General features: G+C 39.2%; 1 protein-coding gene across 2 annotated transcripts in view; it reads right to left on the reverse strand.

The window, feature by feature from the left end:
- Positions 1–7,079: 7,079 nt before the first annotated feature.
- Positions 7,080–21,414, reverse strand: part of LOC120056447 (gamma-aminobutyric acid receptor subunit gamma-2) — a 90,949-nt gene continuing 76,614 nt past the window's right edge. For both annotated transcript variants that reach the window (XM_039004611.1, XM_039004612.1), the window contains 3 exons: positions 13,356–13,561; positions 11,007–11,030; positions 7,080–7,386 (listed from right to left, as the gene is read on the reverse strand). In XM_039004611.1, coding sequence (XP_038860539.1) covers positions 7,108–7,386; positions 11,007–11,030; positions 13,356–13,561 — 509 coding nt within the window. In that variant the 3' untranslated portion in view covers positions 7,080–7,107. The remainder of the gene's footprint in view (positions 7,387–11,006; positions 11,031–13,355; positions 13,562–21,414) is intronic.

The raw sequence follows: 21,414 nt of genomic DNA on the forward strand, positions 1-21,414 counted from the left end.
CCAGGAAGAGTAGCTGCTGCCTTGGCTAATGGGGATTCTTAATAAACCCCAGGAAGAGTAGCTGCTCCCTTGGCTAATGGGGATTCTTAATAAACCCCAGGAAGAGTAGCTGCTGCCTTGGCTAATGGGGATTCTTAATAAACCCCAGGAAGAGTAGCTACTGCCCAATGGGGATCCTTAATAAACCCCAGGAAGAGTAGCTACTGCCTAATGGGGATCCTTAATAAACCCCAGGAAGAGTAGCTGCTGCCTTGGCTAATGGGGATCCTTAATAAACCCCACGAAGAGTAGCTGCTGCCTAATGCGGATCCTTAGTAAAAAAACAAATACAAATCAACAACCAATTTGACAGAGCATGAAGAATTAAAAAAAATATAATGTGCAAATTTGGTACAATCCAGGTGTGCAAAGCTCTTAGACTCATAGCTGTAATCGCATGTATTGCCTCAGGGGTGTGAATACTTATGTCAATTAGATATTTATGTGTTTCATTTTCAATAAATCTGCAAACATTTCTAAAAACATATGTTCACTTTGTCATTATGGGGTATTGTGTGTAGATGGCTAAGAAAAAAATCTATATGATCAATTTTGAATTCAGGCTGTAACACAACAAAATGTAGAATAAGTCCAGGGATAGGAGTACTTTCTGAAGGCGCTGTATGATCACACACTGGGTGCAAATCTCAAAGAGATTTATTTGTGGTTTCGGTGTCACGGACGTCGTCGTGGAAATGACCGGACCAAGGTGCAGCGTGGTAAGCGTACATTTTCCTTTATTTATGTAAATGTCGCCAACAAAACAAGAAACAACCGTGAAGCTTACTAGGGCTATAGTGCCACTAACAAAGATAACTACCCACAAAATACAAAGGAAAAAAGGCTGCCTAAGTATGATTCCCAATCAGAGACAACGATAGACAGCTGTCCCTGATTGAGAACCATACCGGGACAAACATAGAAACAAACAACATAGAATGCCCACCCCAAATCACACCCTGACCTAACCAAATAGAGAAATAAAACGTCTCTCTAAGGTCAGAGCGTGACATTCGGTTTAAGTTTAGACATGGGTTAAACCTCGTATTTCATGGCTGACATTTTGAAATGTGAATCGCTGTTTGAGTGGTTCAAAAGTTATTTAATGTCACTACTAATTAAGTTTGGTGCCTTTTGATGCAGTAAGGTGATATCTTTAATATCTAAATAGCTTTTCAAACAGCATAAACATGTCAGTGAGACACTAAAGATATTTTATTAAATCAGTAAAAAGTGAAGGGATAGTTCATCCACTTCACATTATTAATGGGTCCTTAATAGACCAAAAGAGTTAGTAAAGATTTGTATTTGTTTACGTAGCCGGAGATTTTATAAAATGTATTAGACCATTTTTTAAACACAACAGCGCTCCAGCCGGAGACGCCGCCACATACAATAAAAAACTCAAGAATAACACAATAAAGCTCAGAAGCTTATTTCCATAGTGGTACTTTAGCATTGCTGATTGCAAAACTCTTGGACTAAAAAACATGCTAAATTGATCGCCCAACCACGCTTAATCCATTAATCCAAATGTTGAGGTTATTGAATCTCCAGGTCCATAGAATATGTTTTAGGTAGCCTGTATGACTTTACGATGAGACATTTTGTTATTTGGATGAACTCTCCCTTTAAATTTCACCATGTCTTGGAATTTGGCTCTCTTTTTTATGTCCCTGAAATGACTTTGCCCTCCAACCACATAGCCTATGTGGGTTAGTCAAATCTTTGCCTTGCCTGATGGCAGGCTATAATCCCGACAAAAAGCAAGTCCTATAGAATGACCTGTTCATGCCAACATTCCAGGGATATGCACATCCGATATCCAGTTCATCCGATATCCAATCCAGTTGTCAGTTAGTTAAGACAATTCAAAATGCTGTGGAGACGGGGCTTACAAACAGACAAGTTCTCAGGCATTAATTTCATGAAGGGCGGGTCTCCTTGTAGTTCCAGTTTTTCCTCAGAAGAGCTTGCACCTCTGTGGATGAAAGGCTACTTTTGATCATGGGTTGTGTAATAACCAGGGTGATTCACTGCCATCTCTGCCCCAGCAGCTGCCACTCAACCCAGGGGATGAGGAGATGCCAAGTAAGAATCTGCCTGCGCCAGCCAGCCCAGCACGCTGCTGCCCTGAAACACATCAAACACTGGGCTACTGCCGATGTTCCCATCACATCACTGCACAGTCGACCACACCTCAACTCGCCAATCAAAAACTGCTTCACATGCCTCCAAATATGCTGTCATCTGTTTCATCTGTTTTTTGTCAAGGCACCAAGTGCTTTATCGTAGCTCAATACAGATTTTAATCTGTTCTCGCGGGTGATTATCATGATGGACTTCAGGTATTATATGGTCTATAACCCTCAAACTCAACTCTGGACCTCTAAATCAGTTCCACTGTATTTTTTCATTGTTCCCCTCTAATCAGAGACTGATTTAGACCTGGGACACCAGGTGTGTGCAATTAATTATCATGTAGAACAGAAAACCAGCAGGCTCCCGACCTCATAGGTTGAATACCCCTGGTCTATACAGCGTGAGAAACCAGCATCAAATGTTCCAGTGTCATGTTTTCATGCATGGTCGCATTTGTTTGTGTTATACCATGCCATTGCTAGAATAACAGCAATGTATATTAAATAGATGTATTGTAATGCTATGTACATAACGTGTTGATTTGACAAACAAGACACATTGATAAATGCAATCATTTTATTATAAAATTCCACAGCTGTGTGCAATTCCCTTATGAAAAGGATATTTTCAGTACATTTAGTGTATTATGCAGACCCCAAGAATAATTCATCAATGTCCTCAAGAAATATACAGAGATGGCAAACAACTAACATATCAACAGAATTTATAATATATTTATTTTGTTTTTGGAACCCAGGTACCCAATACAGCAATGATGGTGTGGTATATATAATTGTTTTTCCCAGTCTGACAAAATATATAACAATATAAATAATTTACATGTGATCTTCACATGGGTCTTATTTATAGTTTGCCCAAAATAAAATAACTCTGTCTTCCGTGATGGTTGAATGCTCAGTCTTCATCTAACATAAATGTGATGGTAGAATAGATGGAGGCAAGGCATGAGGCCAAATTAAGCTGAGTAATACCACATTACTTAAATGTCAAATATATTAATCTTTGTGATTGACCTATATATCTTATGCAAATACTGTATATTTTATGATATCTTTGCAAGTACCAGCAGACTTCCAAAACCTTCAACAGTTTATACAACTGTATGTACCAAGAAATCACAAAAATACAATATAATGTTTTTTTGTGGTTATAGTAAAGTAACATTTAAATAGTTGATAGAAATAATCAGATTTTGTATGCCATCCCCGTTCAATAACATGACCTCTCAAGCTCGAATGACTGGTTGGTCGTTGGGTATTTATAAACCAAATACAATTCTTCCACTCTGGCTTGATACCTCAGTAACTACTTCCTCAGTTTAAAACATCTCTACTTTATGACTGCACTCAGTCCTTCATACAAACAAACAGAACGCGATGCCTTATGCTAACTCATTCTCTTTTCATAGGTGAAACTTGAATTTATGAAAGTGTGCTGAAAGAAGGAGACATTTAGATAAAGCTAACTCATGGTTTAGTACTTGTGCCTTGATATTTGTTCATATGCAATAGACCATGAGAAAATGTTAAAGATATGCAAATAAAAGTCAAATTTTTGTCATATTTTCATGCTGTATGTGTTAATAGTAAATTATATAAAAATGGTGTTAACTATATTTTCTCTATGAACACAAAACGTGATTCTCTCATTCACACATTATTTCCAAAAATACCAGTGCAGCAAAACAGTTCATTTCAATTTAGAGATCATTGGATACTATGGGTTTCTGAAAGGATATATCACATTTGTGTCAAAGTTTGGCACTTGGTTGTTCTTCCATAACCTTCCATTCCTTTACACTTTGAAATAAGTAAACACTGCACATTAAAGGCCCAGTGCAGTCTAAAACGGGGTTTTTCAAATACATTTCCAGACTATGAGGTTGGAATAATACTGTGAAATTGAGAAAATTATGATAATGCCCTTTTAGTGTCAGAGCTGTTTGAAAAGACCACCTGAAATTTCAGTTTTGGCCTGCCTGGTGACATCAGGTAGCCTAGCAGTTAAGAGCGTTGTGCCAGCAACCAAAAGCTTGCTGATTCGAATCCCTGAGCTGACTAAGTGAAAAATCTGTCGATGTGCCCTTGAGCAAGGCAACTAACCCTAAATGCTCCTGTAAGTTGCTCTGGATAAGAGCGTCTCCTAAATTACTCAAATGTAAATAAGAGAGTTCCAAACCTCTCCGCCATTCACAGATAGTTTTCAGACCACTCCCAGAAGGTCCAAGCAAAATTCTTGCTTGAGAAATTGCTCTTCGCTAAGAAGCTATTTTTGTTAATTTTTTAAAAAACAATCACAGTAAGGTACTTAATTGTTACCCAGAAAAAGGCTGCATTGGACCTTTAAGTAAACTATCAAGTGGCCCAAAAAATCAATTCCTTTCTTTTCAAGAAGTGCAAAAAACAACATACATGCTTAAGACACACCCGGGTACTGAGTGATAGCTTCGCAACAGGTACAATATATGGGACCACTAGTGAATGAAAGCACTTCAGTTTCCACTTCATTCAACTAACTATGGGTAGTACAGTTAATACCGAAACTCTGAAGATCACTCTGGAGTAGCACATCTGTTCAGTACCTCAGGAAGTAGCTAACATCACAGTAAAATGTCTGAAAATATATTTTCAATTGAGGCTGGTTAATAAGTAACTTTGCCACCTACTTTTTTAGCCATAACATTCAATGAACAGACTATAACTGGTCTTTAAAGCCTATGTAGACCACAACATGGAAAATAATACAACTACAACACGATAAATTAATTTCTACATAGAACGAAAGTGTGTCTCGTTGTTGACAAATGACATTCTCCATCTCTGTTAAGGGCCATCTAAATAGGGAAATACAATTTCCTTGAAAAATACCCCACAATATCCCACAGGTTCAAGCATATTGTAATGATATAAATGAAAGGGGTTAAATGAAGGAAAGACAACAAATCAATAAGTGCCCCATTCAAAAATGTAAGGGTTTGTTAAGTGTTGGTTTCCTTTTGTGATCTACTTGTACATAATATCATGTGACTTACAATATGCATAATGACTTATTTATTTTGATTCAAGCACTGCTCTTTAACATCCTCTGGCTACCTAAGGTACTCGTTTGGAAACGGTTGGCTATGATTTGGGTATATAAATATCCCTCAAGTTGCATTGTAAGACCTCTGTACCGTATGATGTGAAGCACATTAGTACTCAAAGCAGTTTGAGTACTTATGTTGACATTCACAATGTGCTACACTATACAGTACATGAGTAATGTTGTACTGACACATTAATGATTTAATGATGCATTATAAACACTGGAAAAAACAACAACAAAACAAAGCAAAATGAATTCCTGAACTTCTCCCAGATCTTTCAATACGTTTTCAGTGTCAGATCATTGTAATTTCCACAGTGTGTCTCTTCAAAGAGAGTAAGGCTTATGCATCTGGTCTGGTCACAAGCAGATGCTTTCTTCTCCACGGAGCTGTCAAGTTCAGCAATATTCCTCCAGTTAAACTGTTCGTTTTTGCCTTAAGTCCCCCTAAACCACCCATTGAGACAGATGGATCTGTTTTAATGCAGTGACTAAGCAATGCTGTTCAGTCTTATGGCAAATGGGAGTGTGTTTTCTGTCACTGAGAGTTTGGGCATTTTGATGGGTGTAGGCATTCAGAACTACTGCCGCTTCCAGTGTAGACACTCAACGTGCCAGCCGAATGAAGTAAAACACTGCTTGCTGTGTTTGTGTAATACTTACGTCCACCAAGTGGTTGTCGGGGAGGAAAAGGAGCAGAATTTTTTTTTGATGTTTTTGATGCCTATTTCTTATCTACACACTTCCAATAGGAGCCAGCACAGCCACACCTGTGTCAATTGAAGAAGATTGCCAGAAATAGCAAAGTGTTTGAAAAGGAAGATTAGGTCCTCAGAACACTACAAGTTGATACAAGTTGATATAAGGTTTTGCCTGTAAGGTCTGTACTGATCCTGTCTTAATACATATTGGTGGAGATGAACATGAACTTAGAAGTCAACATCTGAAAGTATTTGTCTCATTTTCGACTTTTCCTAAAAAAAAAATTATAATCAGCCGTGTTCTTTTTTTGCATCCATAGCCAACAATAGAATACCTTAAAACGTGTTGAATTTTGGCCTGAAAGGTGCATGCAATAAATGTAAACCACTACATAATAACATATATACACAGTGTCTGTACAGTCGACCATAAACAGTCTTTTTTAGGGCTCTGACCACACATGAAAAAAAATAATGTACAACAATGCAAAAGTGATGTTTAACACTGCTAAAGTAATGTTTAACACTGCTAAAGTAATGTTTAACAGTTAGCTAAAAGAAACATATCAAAGTAAAATGTAAAATCATACTTACTGTTCAACCTATATAACTATTAAAGTGCTTTTTGTATTTTGGACGGATGAATATAGCAATAAATAATAACATGGGAAAATAAGCTGACGTCATATCTGACATTTGTCTTCTGTAGCGCATGCGTAACTTGTTAATACAAAAAAACAGGAAACTGCCCTTTTCACTGTGATCTAATATGCTGACTAAGGGCAGATACAAATAAAACATTGAAGCGGCCCTGATATTGAATAACTTCTACATAAACCAATACCTGACCAAGGGGAATCTGGGAAACGTAGTCATGCAGAATCACTATGGTGAGCTTAGGTTCTTGCTTACACAAAGCACAGTCGTAGTTCCACTATCAGACTCCAGATCCCTGCATGCCTATTGGGTTTGCTACAACTTTTGCTTTAAAAAATATGAATGATCAAACAACGAAATAAAAGAGCAACAAAAATAAAAGGAAAACATTTCAGTGGGTCCCTTCTTAAAAATGGTCTTGTTGGAGCAGAACGTATATTCTAAGTCTGGCTACACGCTGGATCTAGAGATAGAGATAGGAGATCCAGTAAACCAGGTTAAAGAGACCGAAAGCGGTGGGGAAACCGATGCGAGCGTACGAGTCTATCTTGGCGACACGGATGTGCAACCGCCCATGCCGCCAGGCCCCGGAGCGGCAGTCCTCGAAACAGCAGAAGAAGCTGGTGCAGTCCTTGCCGTCCAGGCACTCGTAGCCATACTCCTCATCCCGCTCCTGCATGTGGGTGGCGTTGTTCATCTGGATGGCGGTGGCTGAGCGAGGGCGTATGTCCACCGTAGGGGTCTGCTTTTAACAGAGAGAGAACAGTTAGCAACTAGAGTCTAAGAGGTGAAACATGGGGGACCTAATTTAGTCTCTATCTTAGTACACAAAATATAATTTGCAACTTCACTTGGAAATTGAATATTTTTAAGCATTCAGTAAAACACAAATAAGCCATCAGTGGTACCTGTAATTAATTAGAGTGGCTTAAAGCTGACAATGGACTATTCCCTTTGGAACACACAATGCAAATTACACCTATGGGTAAAGCCAAAAGTACAAAGTATCTGGCTTCTGTAGGATACATTGTGTAGTTGGGCTTTATTTAGTTGAAAGATGATGCTAGTGCTGGGCAACCTATTTTAAGCTCTGTTTTGCACGTCATGGGAAAATACGAGGAGTATCATGGTTATTTATCATTAGTCCCACACCTAAACACAGTCCCTTTTTGCATAATGATTCACTCAAATTACATAATTCTTGTTCTGTATGTGGATGCCATTGTGTGGATTTCAGAGGGGGAACATTTGAATTTATTCTAAATGGATTATGATGTAAGCTGTACGATAAGAAAGACTGTTGAGCAGGGACTCACTGTTCCTCCATTTCCTATCCCTAAATGGGTTAAATCAACCTCCTTTAAAGCCTGCTCACCACTTGAGGGCACAGCCTTTCATTTCTGACAATTCCTAAAATAGTTCTTTGCTCCATCAGTCAAAGGAGGCACAATTAGCATTTTCATGGGCTTTTATCTCAAAATGGCAAGCCACCTTTGCACACATGTCTTCTCTCGTGATTAACTATAAGACTGAATTTTTGCTGACCCAGCATAATATTTTGTGTATGATTCATTTAGAAATATGACGCAGTTACATACAGTATTCAAATAAACTGAATGGAATCGCTACTAACTGAACAGAGGCCAAAGCCTTTAGCCTCTAACACCTACCCTCTAACCCCTAACCTATAGTCCCTAACCTCTAGCCCTAGCCTCTAGGTCCTATCCCGTAGCCTCTAACTTCTAACCCCAAACCTCTAACCCCTCTAACCCCTAGCCTCTAATCCCTAGTCCCTAGCCTCTAACCCCTAGTCCCTAGCCTCTAACCCCTAGCCTCTAACCCCAAGCCCCTAACCTCTAGGCCCTATCCCATAGCCTCTAACCCCTAGTCCATAACCTCTAATCTCTAGCCCCTAACCTCTAACCCCTAGCCTCTAACCCCTATTCCCTAATCTCTAACCCCTAACCCATAGGCACTAACACCTAACCTCTAGGTCCTATCCCGTAGCCTGTAGCCTCTTGGAAGTTCTTTGCCTTTTTTATTGTAGCTAATGGATGTCATGCCAGTACTATGTATAGGTAATCATACTGCTTTCCTAATGTCCTCATAAAATGAATCATATGTGTGTCAAGTACCATCAAATGCCATAAGCATTGGAGTTAAATTGTTTAACGGCATGTGTCATCATAAAAGATCAAAACACTGATTTGGCTGTAGCTCCTTCTCTGCAGCTCAAATTTGCCCAGCACTAGAATACAAGGATGCTTGTAGTTCCTTTGAAAACGATGCATAACCACATGTAAAGATTGGTTGGTTCCACATTATACTCTGATTGATTGACAAGCAGGGGATTTGCAGCTAGGTCGAAAATATACAGGTTAATACAACCTAATAATTCCATGTGGAGCGTTTGAAAATAAACACATTAATTGGACCAGCTCTGTGGCTGATTCTACAGGAATAACATTGAAAATGTCACCAATGGTCAAGAAATTAAGTAATAAAGTGGCTGCAGATAATTTTTTATAATTTTTTAAAGAATATAATGACAGTAAAACAGGTATGCTGTGTTTGGTGAGTAGTTAGCTAAAATGAGAAACTTTTTGTACTGCTAACATTTGCTTCCAGTCACTTTTGCTCGTTAATTCTGTAGAATCAGCAATGGCGCTGGTCCAATGAATTTGTTAATTTTCCAACACTTCCGCATGGAATTATTACATTGTTTTAACCTTTTATCATCAACCTAGATTTGCACCAGGAAGCAGCATCAGGTCATGTGACTTGGTTCTCAAAGGGGGGGTTGCACGGGGGAAGGAAGCGTGTCGTGGAAGCTAGCTCAAGCAGAAGAGCAAACCCAGATCCTGCAGTGTGGCCGGGGTTTGCAAACAAAAGTGGCATAACCAGCTTTAACCGGATGAAGTAGACAACCTCTCAAAATGAATAATTGACGGAAAAACTTAGGGCTCTATTCAATCCGCACCGTGGAAGTTCAGCTTTACAGGTTGAATATAGGCCTTCGTCTCCTACTCTGGATCCCTACCACTATAATCAAAGCTTAGTGTCAGCTATAGTTAATTTTTGTCCATTATTTAAAATAGCTATAAAAATGGCCTCACTTTAAATGGCTGGTTCAAATGTGTACCATACTTACAGTATCCTCTGACTAATAGTATTTAAATTCAGTCAAATTACCCCATTAAGATATGTTACACTTCCATATAATAGAACCAGGGTGATTCCGTTTTTTAAAGCACACCATCATCTTTACTTGAGTGTTAAATATACAGGTAACTGCCAAAATAAAGGAAACACCAACATAAAGCGTCTTAAGAGGGAATTGAGCCACCACAAGCCAGAACAGCTTCAATGTATCTTACCATACATTCTACAAGCGTCTGGAACTCTATTGGAGGGATTCACATCATTCTTCCACGAGAAATTCCATTATTTGGTGTTTTGTTGATGGTGGTGGAAAACGCTGTCTCAGGCGCCGCTCCTGAATCTCCCATAAGTTCAAAATGGGTTGAGATCTGGTGACTGAGATGGCCATGGCATGTGCTTTACATCGTTTTCATGCTCATCAAACCATTTAGTGACCTCTCGTGCCCTGTGGATGGGCATTGTCATCCTATGGGGGCATGGCCATGGTAGCAGCATTGCCCAGTATTTTATACATGACCCTAAGCATGATGGGATGCTAATTGCTTAATTAACTCAGAAACCACACTTGTGTGGAAGCACTTGCTTTCAATATACTTTGTAAGCCTCACTTGAGTGTTTCCATTATTTTGGCAGTTACCTGTAGCTCTTCAGTAGCACCCTGTGCAACTGTGAGTGTTTTAGAGATTACTGGGGCTAAATCTACTCTGCTGCGTGTGGAGCCATTAAAATGATCACTACTAATTAGGCTTAACACAGTGTAGGGGTTGTCTATTTCAGTCTGTTAAGGCTCTGCTGATTCTATAGGAAGCGTCAGGTTAAAAGCCCCACAAACACACGGGTAGCTTAGCTTGACAGGGGAAATAGAGCTGGGACTGCTTTACTGTTAAAATTGCACAGTGTAAAAAATTAAATAAAAAGTCAGAACGAAACCATTTTGTACCATCTTTTTACTAGCTGTGGACGTGTGTGGGCTGGTTATATGAGAGAGCAGAATGTTGTCATTACACAAGTACGTCTGGCTACCTCTGCACAGTGAGCGCTTTGTTTGGTGGTATTGAGGAAGACATTCTGAGGTGAAGGTAAAGAAAGGGTCTCTAAAACAGACATGTAGCAGTGAGGTACACTAGCTGGGTACAGAGACAGGCAAAATGCAGCAGACACATGCAGTCAATAGATGAAACTCAGACACAGGCAATATACCTTTGAGGAAAAGAGCCGGAGGAGCTTTTGTCCCAACAGGAAACAAAGAATATGTGGAATTAAAAGAGAACAACACAAAAAATAACAAATGTAAAAAGACAAACAGAGAGAACGTCTAAAGAAAATAACACCGTAGAAGTAGGAAGGGAACAACATACTGTCGAGACACACATACAGGAGGAAGATGCAGAACTGGATACATCAAATTGTGGACCAGGTTGATCCCCAGTCAATTCTACAAACTAGACATCAACGATTTAGGGACGATATTGATCCTAGTTGGGCTCAAAGCTGACCCATTACACCAAGACAAGACAATGGCATTTTTTAAGCCCAGTTAAAGCCATTTTTATCTGAAAAACACATTGAACATGGATTTGTAGTACTTTATACTCTCAAACTACTGTATATCTTCAAAAATGCTTTTTTACTGATTTTATTTCCTGTTAGTCCTGTTATCAGTTAAAGTATGCATACATTTAACAGATTGATTATAAATACACTATTGTTGTCTGTACCATTACTGTACCATCATAACATTGAAATAGGATATCATTATTTACTTATTTATATGTTAATTTTCAGAAAATGGTTAGATTCTTACACCTAAAACCCATGAGAAATGAAAATGGTTAGACCCTTACACCCAAAACCTATGAGAAAAGAAAATGGTTAGACCCTTACACTCAAAATCCTATGAGAAATGAAAATGGTTAGACCCTTACACACAAAACCTATGGGATATTAAAATGGTTAGACCCTTACACTCAAAATCCTATGAGAAATGAAAATGGTTAGACCCTTACACACAAAACCTATGGGATATTAAAATGGTTAGACCCTTACACTCAAAATCCTATGAGAAAAGAAAATGGTTAGACCCTTACACCCAAAACCTATGGGATATTAAAATGGTTAGACCCTTACACTCAAAACCTATGAGAAAAGAAAATGGTTAGACCCTTACACCCAAAATATGAGACATGAAAATGGTTAGACCCTTAAAGACAAAACCTATGAGAAATGAAAATGGTTAGACCCTTACACTCAAAACCTATGAGAAATGAAAATGGTTAGACCCTTAAAGACAAAACCTATGAGAAATGAAAATGGTTAGACCCTTACACCCAAAACCTATGAGAAATGAAACTGGTTAGACCCTTACACCCAAAACATATGAGAAATGAAAATGGTTAGACCCTTACACCCAAAACATATGAGAAATGAAAATGGTTAGACCCTTACACCCAAAACATATGAGAAATGAAAATGGTTAGACCCTTACACCCAAAACATATGAGAAATAAAAATGGTTAGGCCCTTAAAGACAAAACCTATGAGAAATGAAAATGGTTAGACCCTTACACCCAAAACCTATGAGAAATGAAACTGGTTAGACCCTTACACCCAAAACATATGAGAAATGAAAATGGTTAGACCCTTACACCCAAAACATATGAGAAATGAAAATGGTTAGACCCTTACACCCAAAACATATGAGAAATGAAAATGGTTAGACCCTTACACCCAAAACATATGAGAAATAAAAATGGTTAGGCACTTACACCCAAAACCTATGAGACATGAAAATGGTTAGGCCCTTACACCCAAAACCTATGAGACATGAAAATATGTTATTTCCTCGATTTCCTTTATTATTCATGAAGATCAAAAGGATGAAAGGCTTCTGCATCACAACTTGGCAGACCATGTGAAGAACCTAATTTAGAACCTCCCCTTAGAGATAGCAAACTGGCATTACACCTTCAGATCGTCTAAACTCATTCACCCAGCACACATTTATATCCAAAAGCAAATCTTACTTACAGAGAAGCTGAATCTGGAGCACTCCACACCCTGTTAAGTTCCCTAGCTAGCTAACTCTGGTGCTTTTACTTTAGCCGTCATGATGTTGTGGGGATTTGAAGCCCCGACACCTTCTGGTCATGTGACGAGGTTTTAAAATAGTACTGCACAGCTGTGGTATGGATTAAGGACAGGTTCTATGTCTCTCGTAGACTGCATGGCACGAGGTGGCCTCACAATGACTACTCCCATCAGAGAACCTAGTAGTAGTAGGCTTTGCATTACAGTAACACAGTAATACAGTGATTGGTGAGGCTTTCAGAGACTGGAAATAACTCTGTGTTTGGAGAGTGTTGTAATCCCCACCCGTTGACCTGGCCTATTCCTAATATAAACACATTCTCACAGGTAAGGTCAACATTCTTTGCAAACACATTAAGCTCAAAATGTGTCTGACATTTGTCTCAGCTATTCTGACCATTTTATCTTCACTACTTGAGTAGAGTCATTGTGTGCCCACTTTGTTTTGGATAAACGACTCACCGGGTTTTTCTTCTTCTTGTCCTTTTTTGTGCTTGGCTTCCTGTTGCTTACAAAGTAGTGCAGTGTTCCGTATTCTATCAGCGCGGCAAAGACGAAGATGAAGCATACGGACACAAAGAGGTCCATGGCCGTCACGTAGGACACCTTAGGCAGCGACTTCCTGGCTATGGTACTTAGCGTAGTCATGGTCAGCACAGTGGTGATGCCTGTCAATAGACCAGATGGCCAAGAGGGTCAGACGAGGGTATAGAAAGGGTATAGCAACAAAAGATAACAGTATGCCATTCTTAGAGGGGTTTGATTTTAGGACTTGGGTAGTTGGTGCAGTGGAGGCAATAAAAAATGTAGGGTATGTCGGAGACTAACAAAATAGAGTTGTGAGAGTGGTTCAGAGTATATATATAATATATATATAATTTTTTTATTGACCTCCCTAGTCTCAGAGATGTGAGAAACAACTGACCACAAATTCAAATAAACTTTCTGTACAAAAATATATTCTCAGAGATGATTAGAATGGAGCAATCTCAGACTGGTTGAACAAAATACAATATGTATGATACACAGTTGGGATGTTTGAACTATTTTAGCATGCTGCACATATCTATTTTGAAGAGAGCTTGCTATTTGATCCTTATGGGTTTTAAATGAATTACATACTTTATGCAGGCAAAAACATGTGTGAGCTGGGTTATGCCAAAGTGCTTTCTCTGGTCATGTAACATATCTAACAGATACAGTATATTATCCATAATACTTCTCCAACAAATGAAAGGAATCCGAGGAAACGGTATCATTAAGTATAGTGATTAGAAATCAAGGCAGAGTATTCGAGTACTGGATTACACAAAACTAAAGGATTATGAAATGCAGTGTTTAATTGCAAACACTTGACACATTATGACGTACAGTTTCCTCATAATGGACGGCGTAGCAAGCAACTGTTGTGGTCCCTTGATCCACAATATACACTATATATACAAAATTATGTGGACACCCTTTCAAATTAGTGGATTAAGCTGTTTCAGCCACACCCGTTGTTGACAAGTACATAAAATTGAACACACAGCCATGCAATGTCCATAGTCAAACATTGGCAGTATAATGGCGTTACTAAAGTGGTCAGTGACTTTTAACGTGGCACCGTCATAGGATGCCACCTTTCCAACAAGTCAGTTCGTAAAAGTTCTGCTCTGCTAGAGCTGCTCCGGTCAACTGTAAGTGCTGTTATTGTGAAGTGGAAATGTCTAGCAGCAACAACGGCACAGCCGCAAAGTGTTAGGCCACACAAGTTCACTGAACAGGACCGCAGAGTGCTGAAGTGCGTAAAAATCGTCTGTCCTCAGTTGCAACACTCACTACCGAGTTCCAAACTGCTTCTGGAAGCAATGTCAGCACAAGAACTGTTCGTCGGGAGCTTCATGAAATGGGTTTCCTTGGCCAAGCAGCCGCACACAAGCCTAACATCACAATGCGCAATGCCAAGCCTGGAAATGCGTTCTCTGGAGTGATGAATCACGCAGTCCGACGGGACAAATCTGGATTTGGCGGATGCCGGGAGAACGTTACCTGCCTCAATGCATAGTGACAACTGTAAAGTTTGGTGGAGGAGGAATAATGGTCTGGGGCTGGTTTTCATGGTTCTACATGGTACCTCAGTAGTGTTCTTGTGGCTGAATGAAAGCAAGTCCCCGCAGCAATGTTCCAACATCTAGTGGAAAGCCTTCCTAAAAGAGTGGAGGCTGTTAAAGCAGCAAAGGGGGGACCAACTCCATATTAATGCCCGAGATTTTAGAATGAAATGTTCGACAAGCAGGTGTCCACATACTTTTGGTCATGTAGTGTATCTCTTCTTTCAAGTTCAGCCATACCATGCCTTACCACCAGCCATCTGGTGCAAAGGGATCAGTGTTCATTTTGGCTGCTATTTTATATTTAGTTTTAGTCTTAAAATATATTTGAGCCTTAGTCACACTTTAGTAATTTTATCCATCATTAGTTTTAGTTATTATTAATTGACTAAAACTCCGGACAATTTTAGTCAGTGCATTTTCCCCCCATTAAATAATTAATATTTACTTCTAACTTCCATCATGTGCACATTCAGATAGCCGTGTCCAACTAGGCCTACTATCCCTTTATACAACTGGCACATTGCTATTGTGGAAGATTGTAACCAATGCTAGCTATGATTTACTATATAGGCTACAAAGCCTTGGATACAGGTTAAACAATTTATGTATAGGCCTACAGCTCTTTTCTCCTAATCATAACCAATGAGAGAATCGCATTCTGTATTCTGCAAAGGCATGCATGCATGGACAATACAGATGAAAAGCAGCTTCATGTCAAATTGAATGTCCATGAGTCTTTTCGTCAACTAAAAATGAAAACTCATTTGTTAACCTCTTGACGCTAGGGTTCAGATTTTTTAAATTTTTTAAAATAAAGTTCCCAAGGTAAACGGACTATTTCTCAGGTCCAGATCATAGAATATGCATATCATTTACAGAATAGGATAGAAAACACTCCAAAGTTTCCAAAAACTGTCAAAATATTGTCTGTGAGTATAACAAAACTGATTCTGCAGGCGAAAACCTGAGAAAATCGAACCCGGAAGTGATATATATATACTGTATATATTTTTTTAAATCTGTGTTTCCTGGCCCGTCTTTCTTCCATTTAAAGGGGTATCAACCAGATTCCTTTTCCAATGGCTTCCTCAGGCTGTGACCAGGCTTTAGACATAGTTTCAGGCTTTTATTTTGAAAAATGAGCGAAATTTTTCAAAACTAGTCAGGTGTCCTCTGAATAGTTCCTGCGCGCGAGAGAGGTAGCTCTCCATTTTCTTTTTCTCTCTTATTGAATAGGTTACGGTCCGGTTGAAATATTATCGATTATGTTTGTTAAAAACAACCTGAGGATTGATTATAAAAAACATTTGACATGTTTCTACGACCATTACGGATACTTTTTGGAATTTTCGTCGAACGAGGCTTTGGTTTTCTGAACATAACGCACAACCCAAATGGCGTTTTTTTGTTATAAAAGTAATATTTATCGAACAAAAATAACATTTGTTGTGTAACTGGGAGTCTCGTGAGTGCAAACATCCGAAGATTATCAAAGGTAAGCGATTAATTTTATTGCTTTTCTGACTTTCGTGACCAAGCTAACCAAGCTAATATAAGGCTAACTGTTCTAGCATTGATTGATACACTCACAAAAGCTTAGACTGCTTTCGTTGCAAAGCATATTTTCAAAATCTGACACGATAGGTGGATTAACAACAAGCTAAGCTGTGTTTTGGTATATTTCACTTGTAAATGCATGATTATAAATATTTTTAGTAATATTTTTTAATCTGATACGTTTGGGAATTTTCTTCTGCCTTTCAGCACCGGAACGAGGCTCTAGTTTTCTGAACATAACGCGCAACCCAAATGGCGTTTTTTTGTTATAAAAGTAATATTTATCGAACAAAAAGAACATTTATTGTTTAACTGGGAGTCTCGTGAGTGCAAACATCCGAAGATTATCAAAGGTAAGCGATTCATTTTATTGCTTTTCTGACTTTCGTGACCATGCTAATTTGGGGCTAGCTGTTCTAGCATTGATTGATACACTCACAAAAGCTTGGATTTCTTTCTCTGTAAAGCATATTTTCAAAATCTGACACGATAGGTGGATTAACAACAAGCTAAGCTGTGTTTTGGTATATTTCACTTGTGATTGCATGATTATAAATATTTTTAGTAGTATTTTGCGCCCTGCAATTCAGCGGTTGTTTAGGAAAATGATCCCGTAAAAGGGATCCGTAGCGCAGAGAAGTTAAAGTTATAAATTCAGCAAAAATGAAACGTCCCTTTTTCAGGACCCTGTCTTTCAAAGATAATTCGTAAAAATCCAAATAACTTCACAGATCTTCATTGTAAATGTTCAATGAAAGATAAACAGTTAACCTTTTCTCAATAGGGGGTGCTGTTTTCACTTTGTAAAAATTTCGTTCCCAAATTAAACTGCCTCGTACTCAATTCTTGCTCGTACAATATGCATATTATTATTACTATTGGATAGAAAACACTCTCTAGTTTCTAAAACCGTTTGAATTATATCTGTGAGTAAAACAGAACTCAAGCTGGAGCAAACTTCCTGTGAGGAAGTGAGAAACCTGAAATCAGGCAGGCTGTTCTAGGGTCAGTTTATTAATTTGCATGTCTTCTATTGGTCGACATGCACTGCATACACCTTCCCCTAGATGTCAGCAAATAGTGAGAATTGGAATGGAGTTGCTAGGCAGATCGGAGGCCATATAAGGGCTCTTGGAACCGGGGGTGCACTCTTTTCAACATTCGCCATGACGCAAGACAGACCTCAGGATGGCGTTCTGGAAAGCTCCCGTTATAGGCCTTAGATATATCCGGCTCTGATTTTATTCGATATAGGTGTTAAGAACGTCATAATGTAGTTATTTTAAACCGAGTTATATCATTTTATATCAGTATATTGCGATTTTCGGAATTTTCTTTGTGCTGCGTTATAGTGAGTTGGGCACGTCTTCGCCACATGGCTAATGTTTACTGCTAATTCCAAAGTTGAAGGCGACAATCTACATCCGAGCAATGATTCTTCTGGACAAAGGACAACTTGCTCAAGATTCTGATGAAAGCTCATCAAAAATTAAGAACTATTTATGATGTTAATTCGTTGTTCTGTTGAAAAATGTAAAACTCATATTCCGCCATTCATTTCGGTGCGGTCTCGCTTTAACGCACGCTGTATGTCGTAGTAACGTTAATTTAAAAAATCTAACACAGCGGTTGCATTAAGAACTAATGTATCTTTCATTTGCTGTCCAACCTGTATTTTTTAGTCAAGTTTATGATTAGTTAATGATTAGATTAGGTGCCTCTCCCAAGATTTCTCCCGACATTTTGTTGGCAGCTTGGCTACTATTCTCATTGTATAACCACGATTTGTGCCGCTAAATATGCACATTTTCGAACAAACTCTATATGTATTGTGTAATATGATGTTATAGGACTGTCATCTGAAGAAGTTTGAGAAGGTTAGTGAAAAAATTAATATCTTTTGCTGGTTTATTCGTTATCGCTATTGTTGGCTTGAATCAATGCTGTTGTGTGGTTGGCTATTGTAGTAAGCTAATATAATGCTATATTGTGTTTTCGCTGTAAAACACTTAAAAAATCTGAAATATTGGCTGGATTCACAAGATCTTTGTCTTTCATTTGCTGTACGCTGTGTATTTTTCATAAATGTTTTATGATGAGTATTTAGGTAATTCACATTGGTCTCTGTAGTTATTCTAGTTGCTTTGGTGAGAGTTGTGATGGTGGCTGCAATGTAAAACTATGATTTATACCTGAAATATGCACATTTTTCTAACAAAACATATGCTATACAATAAATATGTTATCAAACTGTCATCTGATGAAGTTGTTTCTTGGTTAGTGGCTATTTATATCTTTATTTGGTCGAAATTGTGATAGCTACCTATGCAGGAAAAAAATGGTGGAGAAAAAAAAGTTCTTTTGTCTTTTGCTATCGTGGTTAGCTAATAGATTTACATATTGTGTCTTCCCTGTAAAACATTTAAAAAATCAGAAATGATGGCTGGATTCACAAGATGTGTATCTTTCATCTGGTGTCTTGGACTTGTGATTTAATGATATTTAGATGCTAGTATTTACTTGTGACGCTTTGCTAGGCTATGCTAGTCAGCTTTTTTACTGATGGGGGTGCTCCCGGATCCGGGATTGTGTGCAAGTAGAAGTTAATGAACATGCACCTGTGGAACGGTCTATAAGACACTAACAGCTTATAGACGGTAGGCAATTAAGGTCACAGTTATGAAAACTTAGGACACTAAAGAGGCCTTTCTACTGACTCTGAAAACCGCCAAAAGAAAGATGCCCAGGGTCCCTGCTCATTTGCGTGAACGTGCCTTAGGCATGCTGCAAGGAGGCATGAGGACTGCAGATGTAGCCAGGGCAATAAATGTCAATGTCCGTACTGTGAGACACCTATGACAGCGCTACAGGGAGACAGGACGGACAGCTGATCGTCCTCGCAGTGGCAGACCACGTGTAACAACACCTGCATAGGATTGGTACATCCGAACACACCTGCGGGACAGGTACAGTATGGTAACAACAACTGCCCGAGTTACACCAGGAACGATCCCTCCATCAGTGCTCAGACTGTCCGCAATAGGCTGAGAGAGGCTGGACTAAGGGCTTGTAGGCCTGTTGTAAGGCAGGTCCTCACCAGACATCACCGGCAACATCGTCGCCTATGGGCACAAACCCACCGTTGCTGGACCAGACAGGGCAAAAAGTGCTCTTCAATGACCAGTCGCGGTTTTGTCTCACCAGGAGTGATGGTCGGATTCGCGTTTATCGTCGAAGGAATGAGCGTTACACCGAGGCCTGTACTCTGGGGCGGGATTGATTTGGAGGGTCCGTCATGGTCTGGGGCGGTGTGTCAAAGCATCATCGGACTGAGCTTGTTGTCATTGCAGGCAATCTCAACGCTGTGCTCACGTGGTACCCTTCCTGCAGGCTCATTCTGACATAACCCTCCAGCATGACAATGCCACCAGCCATACTGCTCATTCTGTTTGTGTTTTCCTGCAAGACATGAATGTCAGTGTTCTGCCATGGCCAGCGAAGAGCCCGGATCGCAATTCCATTGAGCACGTCTGGGACCTGTTGGATCGGAGGGTGAGAACTAGGGCCATTCCCCCCAGAAATGACCGGGAACTTGCAGCAAGAACTGGCAAATCTGGTGCAGTCCATGAGGAGGAGATGCACTGCAGAACTTAATGCAGCTGGTGGCCACACAAGATACTGAATGTTACTTTTTATTTTGACCCCCCCTTTGTTCAGGGTAACTTTATTCCATTTCTGTTAGTCACATGTCTGTGGAACTTGGTCAGTTTATGTCTCAGTTGTTGAACCTTGTTATGTTCATACAAATATTTACACATGTTAATTAAGTATGCTGAAAATAAACGCAGTTGACAGTGAGAGGATGTTTCTTTTTTTGCTGTGTTTAGTTTTTTCCACGGCAACTCGTTTCATTATCATCATTCGTTGTAGTCAGGAAAAATAGGTTGTTGAGTAATATTTTTCATCATAGTTATTGTTGACGAAATTAACACTGCATGGGATCTTTGTCACCGAGACATGATGATGTGGAGGGAGATACCACACCAGGGGAAACCCTTTAACGTAGCACACAGATACTACAGATGCGTGTTTAGTGAGTACAGCTACCAACATCCCTGCCTCAAACACACACCGCAGCTCTTCAACAAACCACTCTAATAGATCACGAGGGCTTTGCGGCTAATATTGTTTATTTGTGTCTATTTTTCATGCAAAACGAGAGACATCATCATGTCTCAAGATTAATGTTGCAATATCTATGGAGGTGCCTGGAGTGATTGTCATATTTGGTTGGATGACACTGAAGGATTCAGAATAATGTGAAGCTAGCTAACCAACATTAACCTCCCTGTTATCTTTGGGAAGGAAATTAAGCCATTTGACTCCATTTTCATGTTGCTAGGCAATTCATTTTGTCCTAATATTTAATATGTAATGAAGATTATAAGATAACAATAATAAGATATGGACACCTGCAATAAATAAAATAACAAATTAACCTCTCACAGTAATAGGGTATAACATTGCTTCTAAAGGTGAAACGCCTCTTCTCTGATTGGAAGTGGATGTCCGTGTTCTGGATTGATTTACACTCAGCAATGCTTCTAATGGTCCTGGTGAGGGCTTGTGTTCAGGTTTGAGAAGCTTGGAGAAGCAAGGAGCTGACTAAAGAATATGTAACTATAAGAGGACATACTCTGAAGTCGTCCGCCCTTCGGAGACAAGAGCGGGTTCAAAAGTTCACACATTCTGCAAAAAAATGTCCCCCTTTTTGCCTTAAGCAAAGTTGGCCACCTGTATTTTCACACTGAGGCTGCATCTCCCCTGCTGTGTTGCATAATGAATGTCTAATTAAGATATGTATAAAA

This window comes from Salvelinus namaycush, chromosome 12, assembly GCF_016432855.1.
Source record: "Salvelinus namaycush isolate Seneca chromosome 12, SaNama_1.0, whole genome shotgun sequence".
Taxonomy (NCBI): Eukaryota; Metazoa; Chordata; class Actinopteri; order Salmoniformes; family Salmonidae; genus Salvelinus; species Salvelinus namaycush.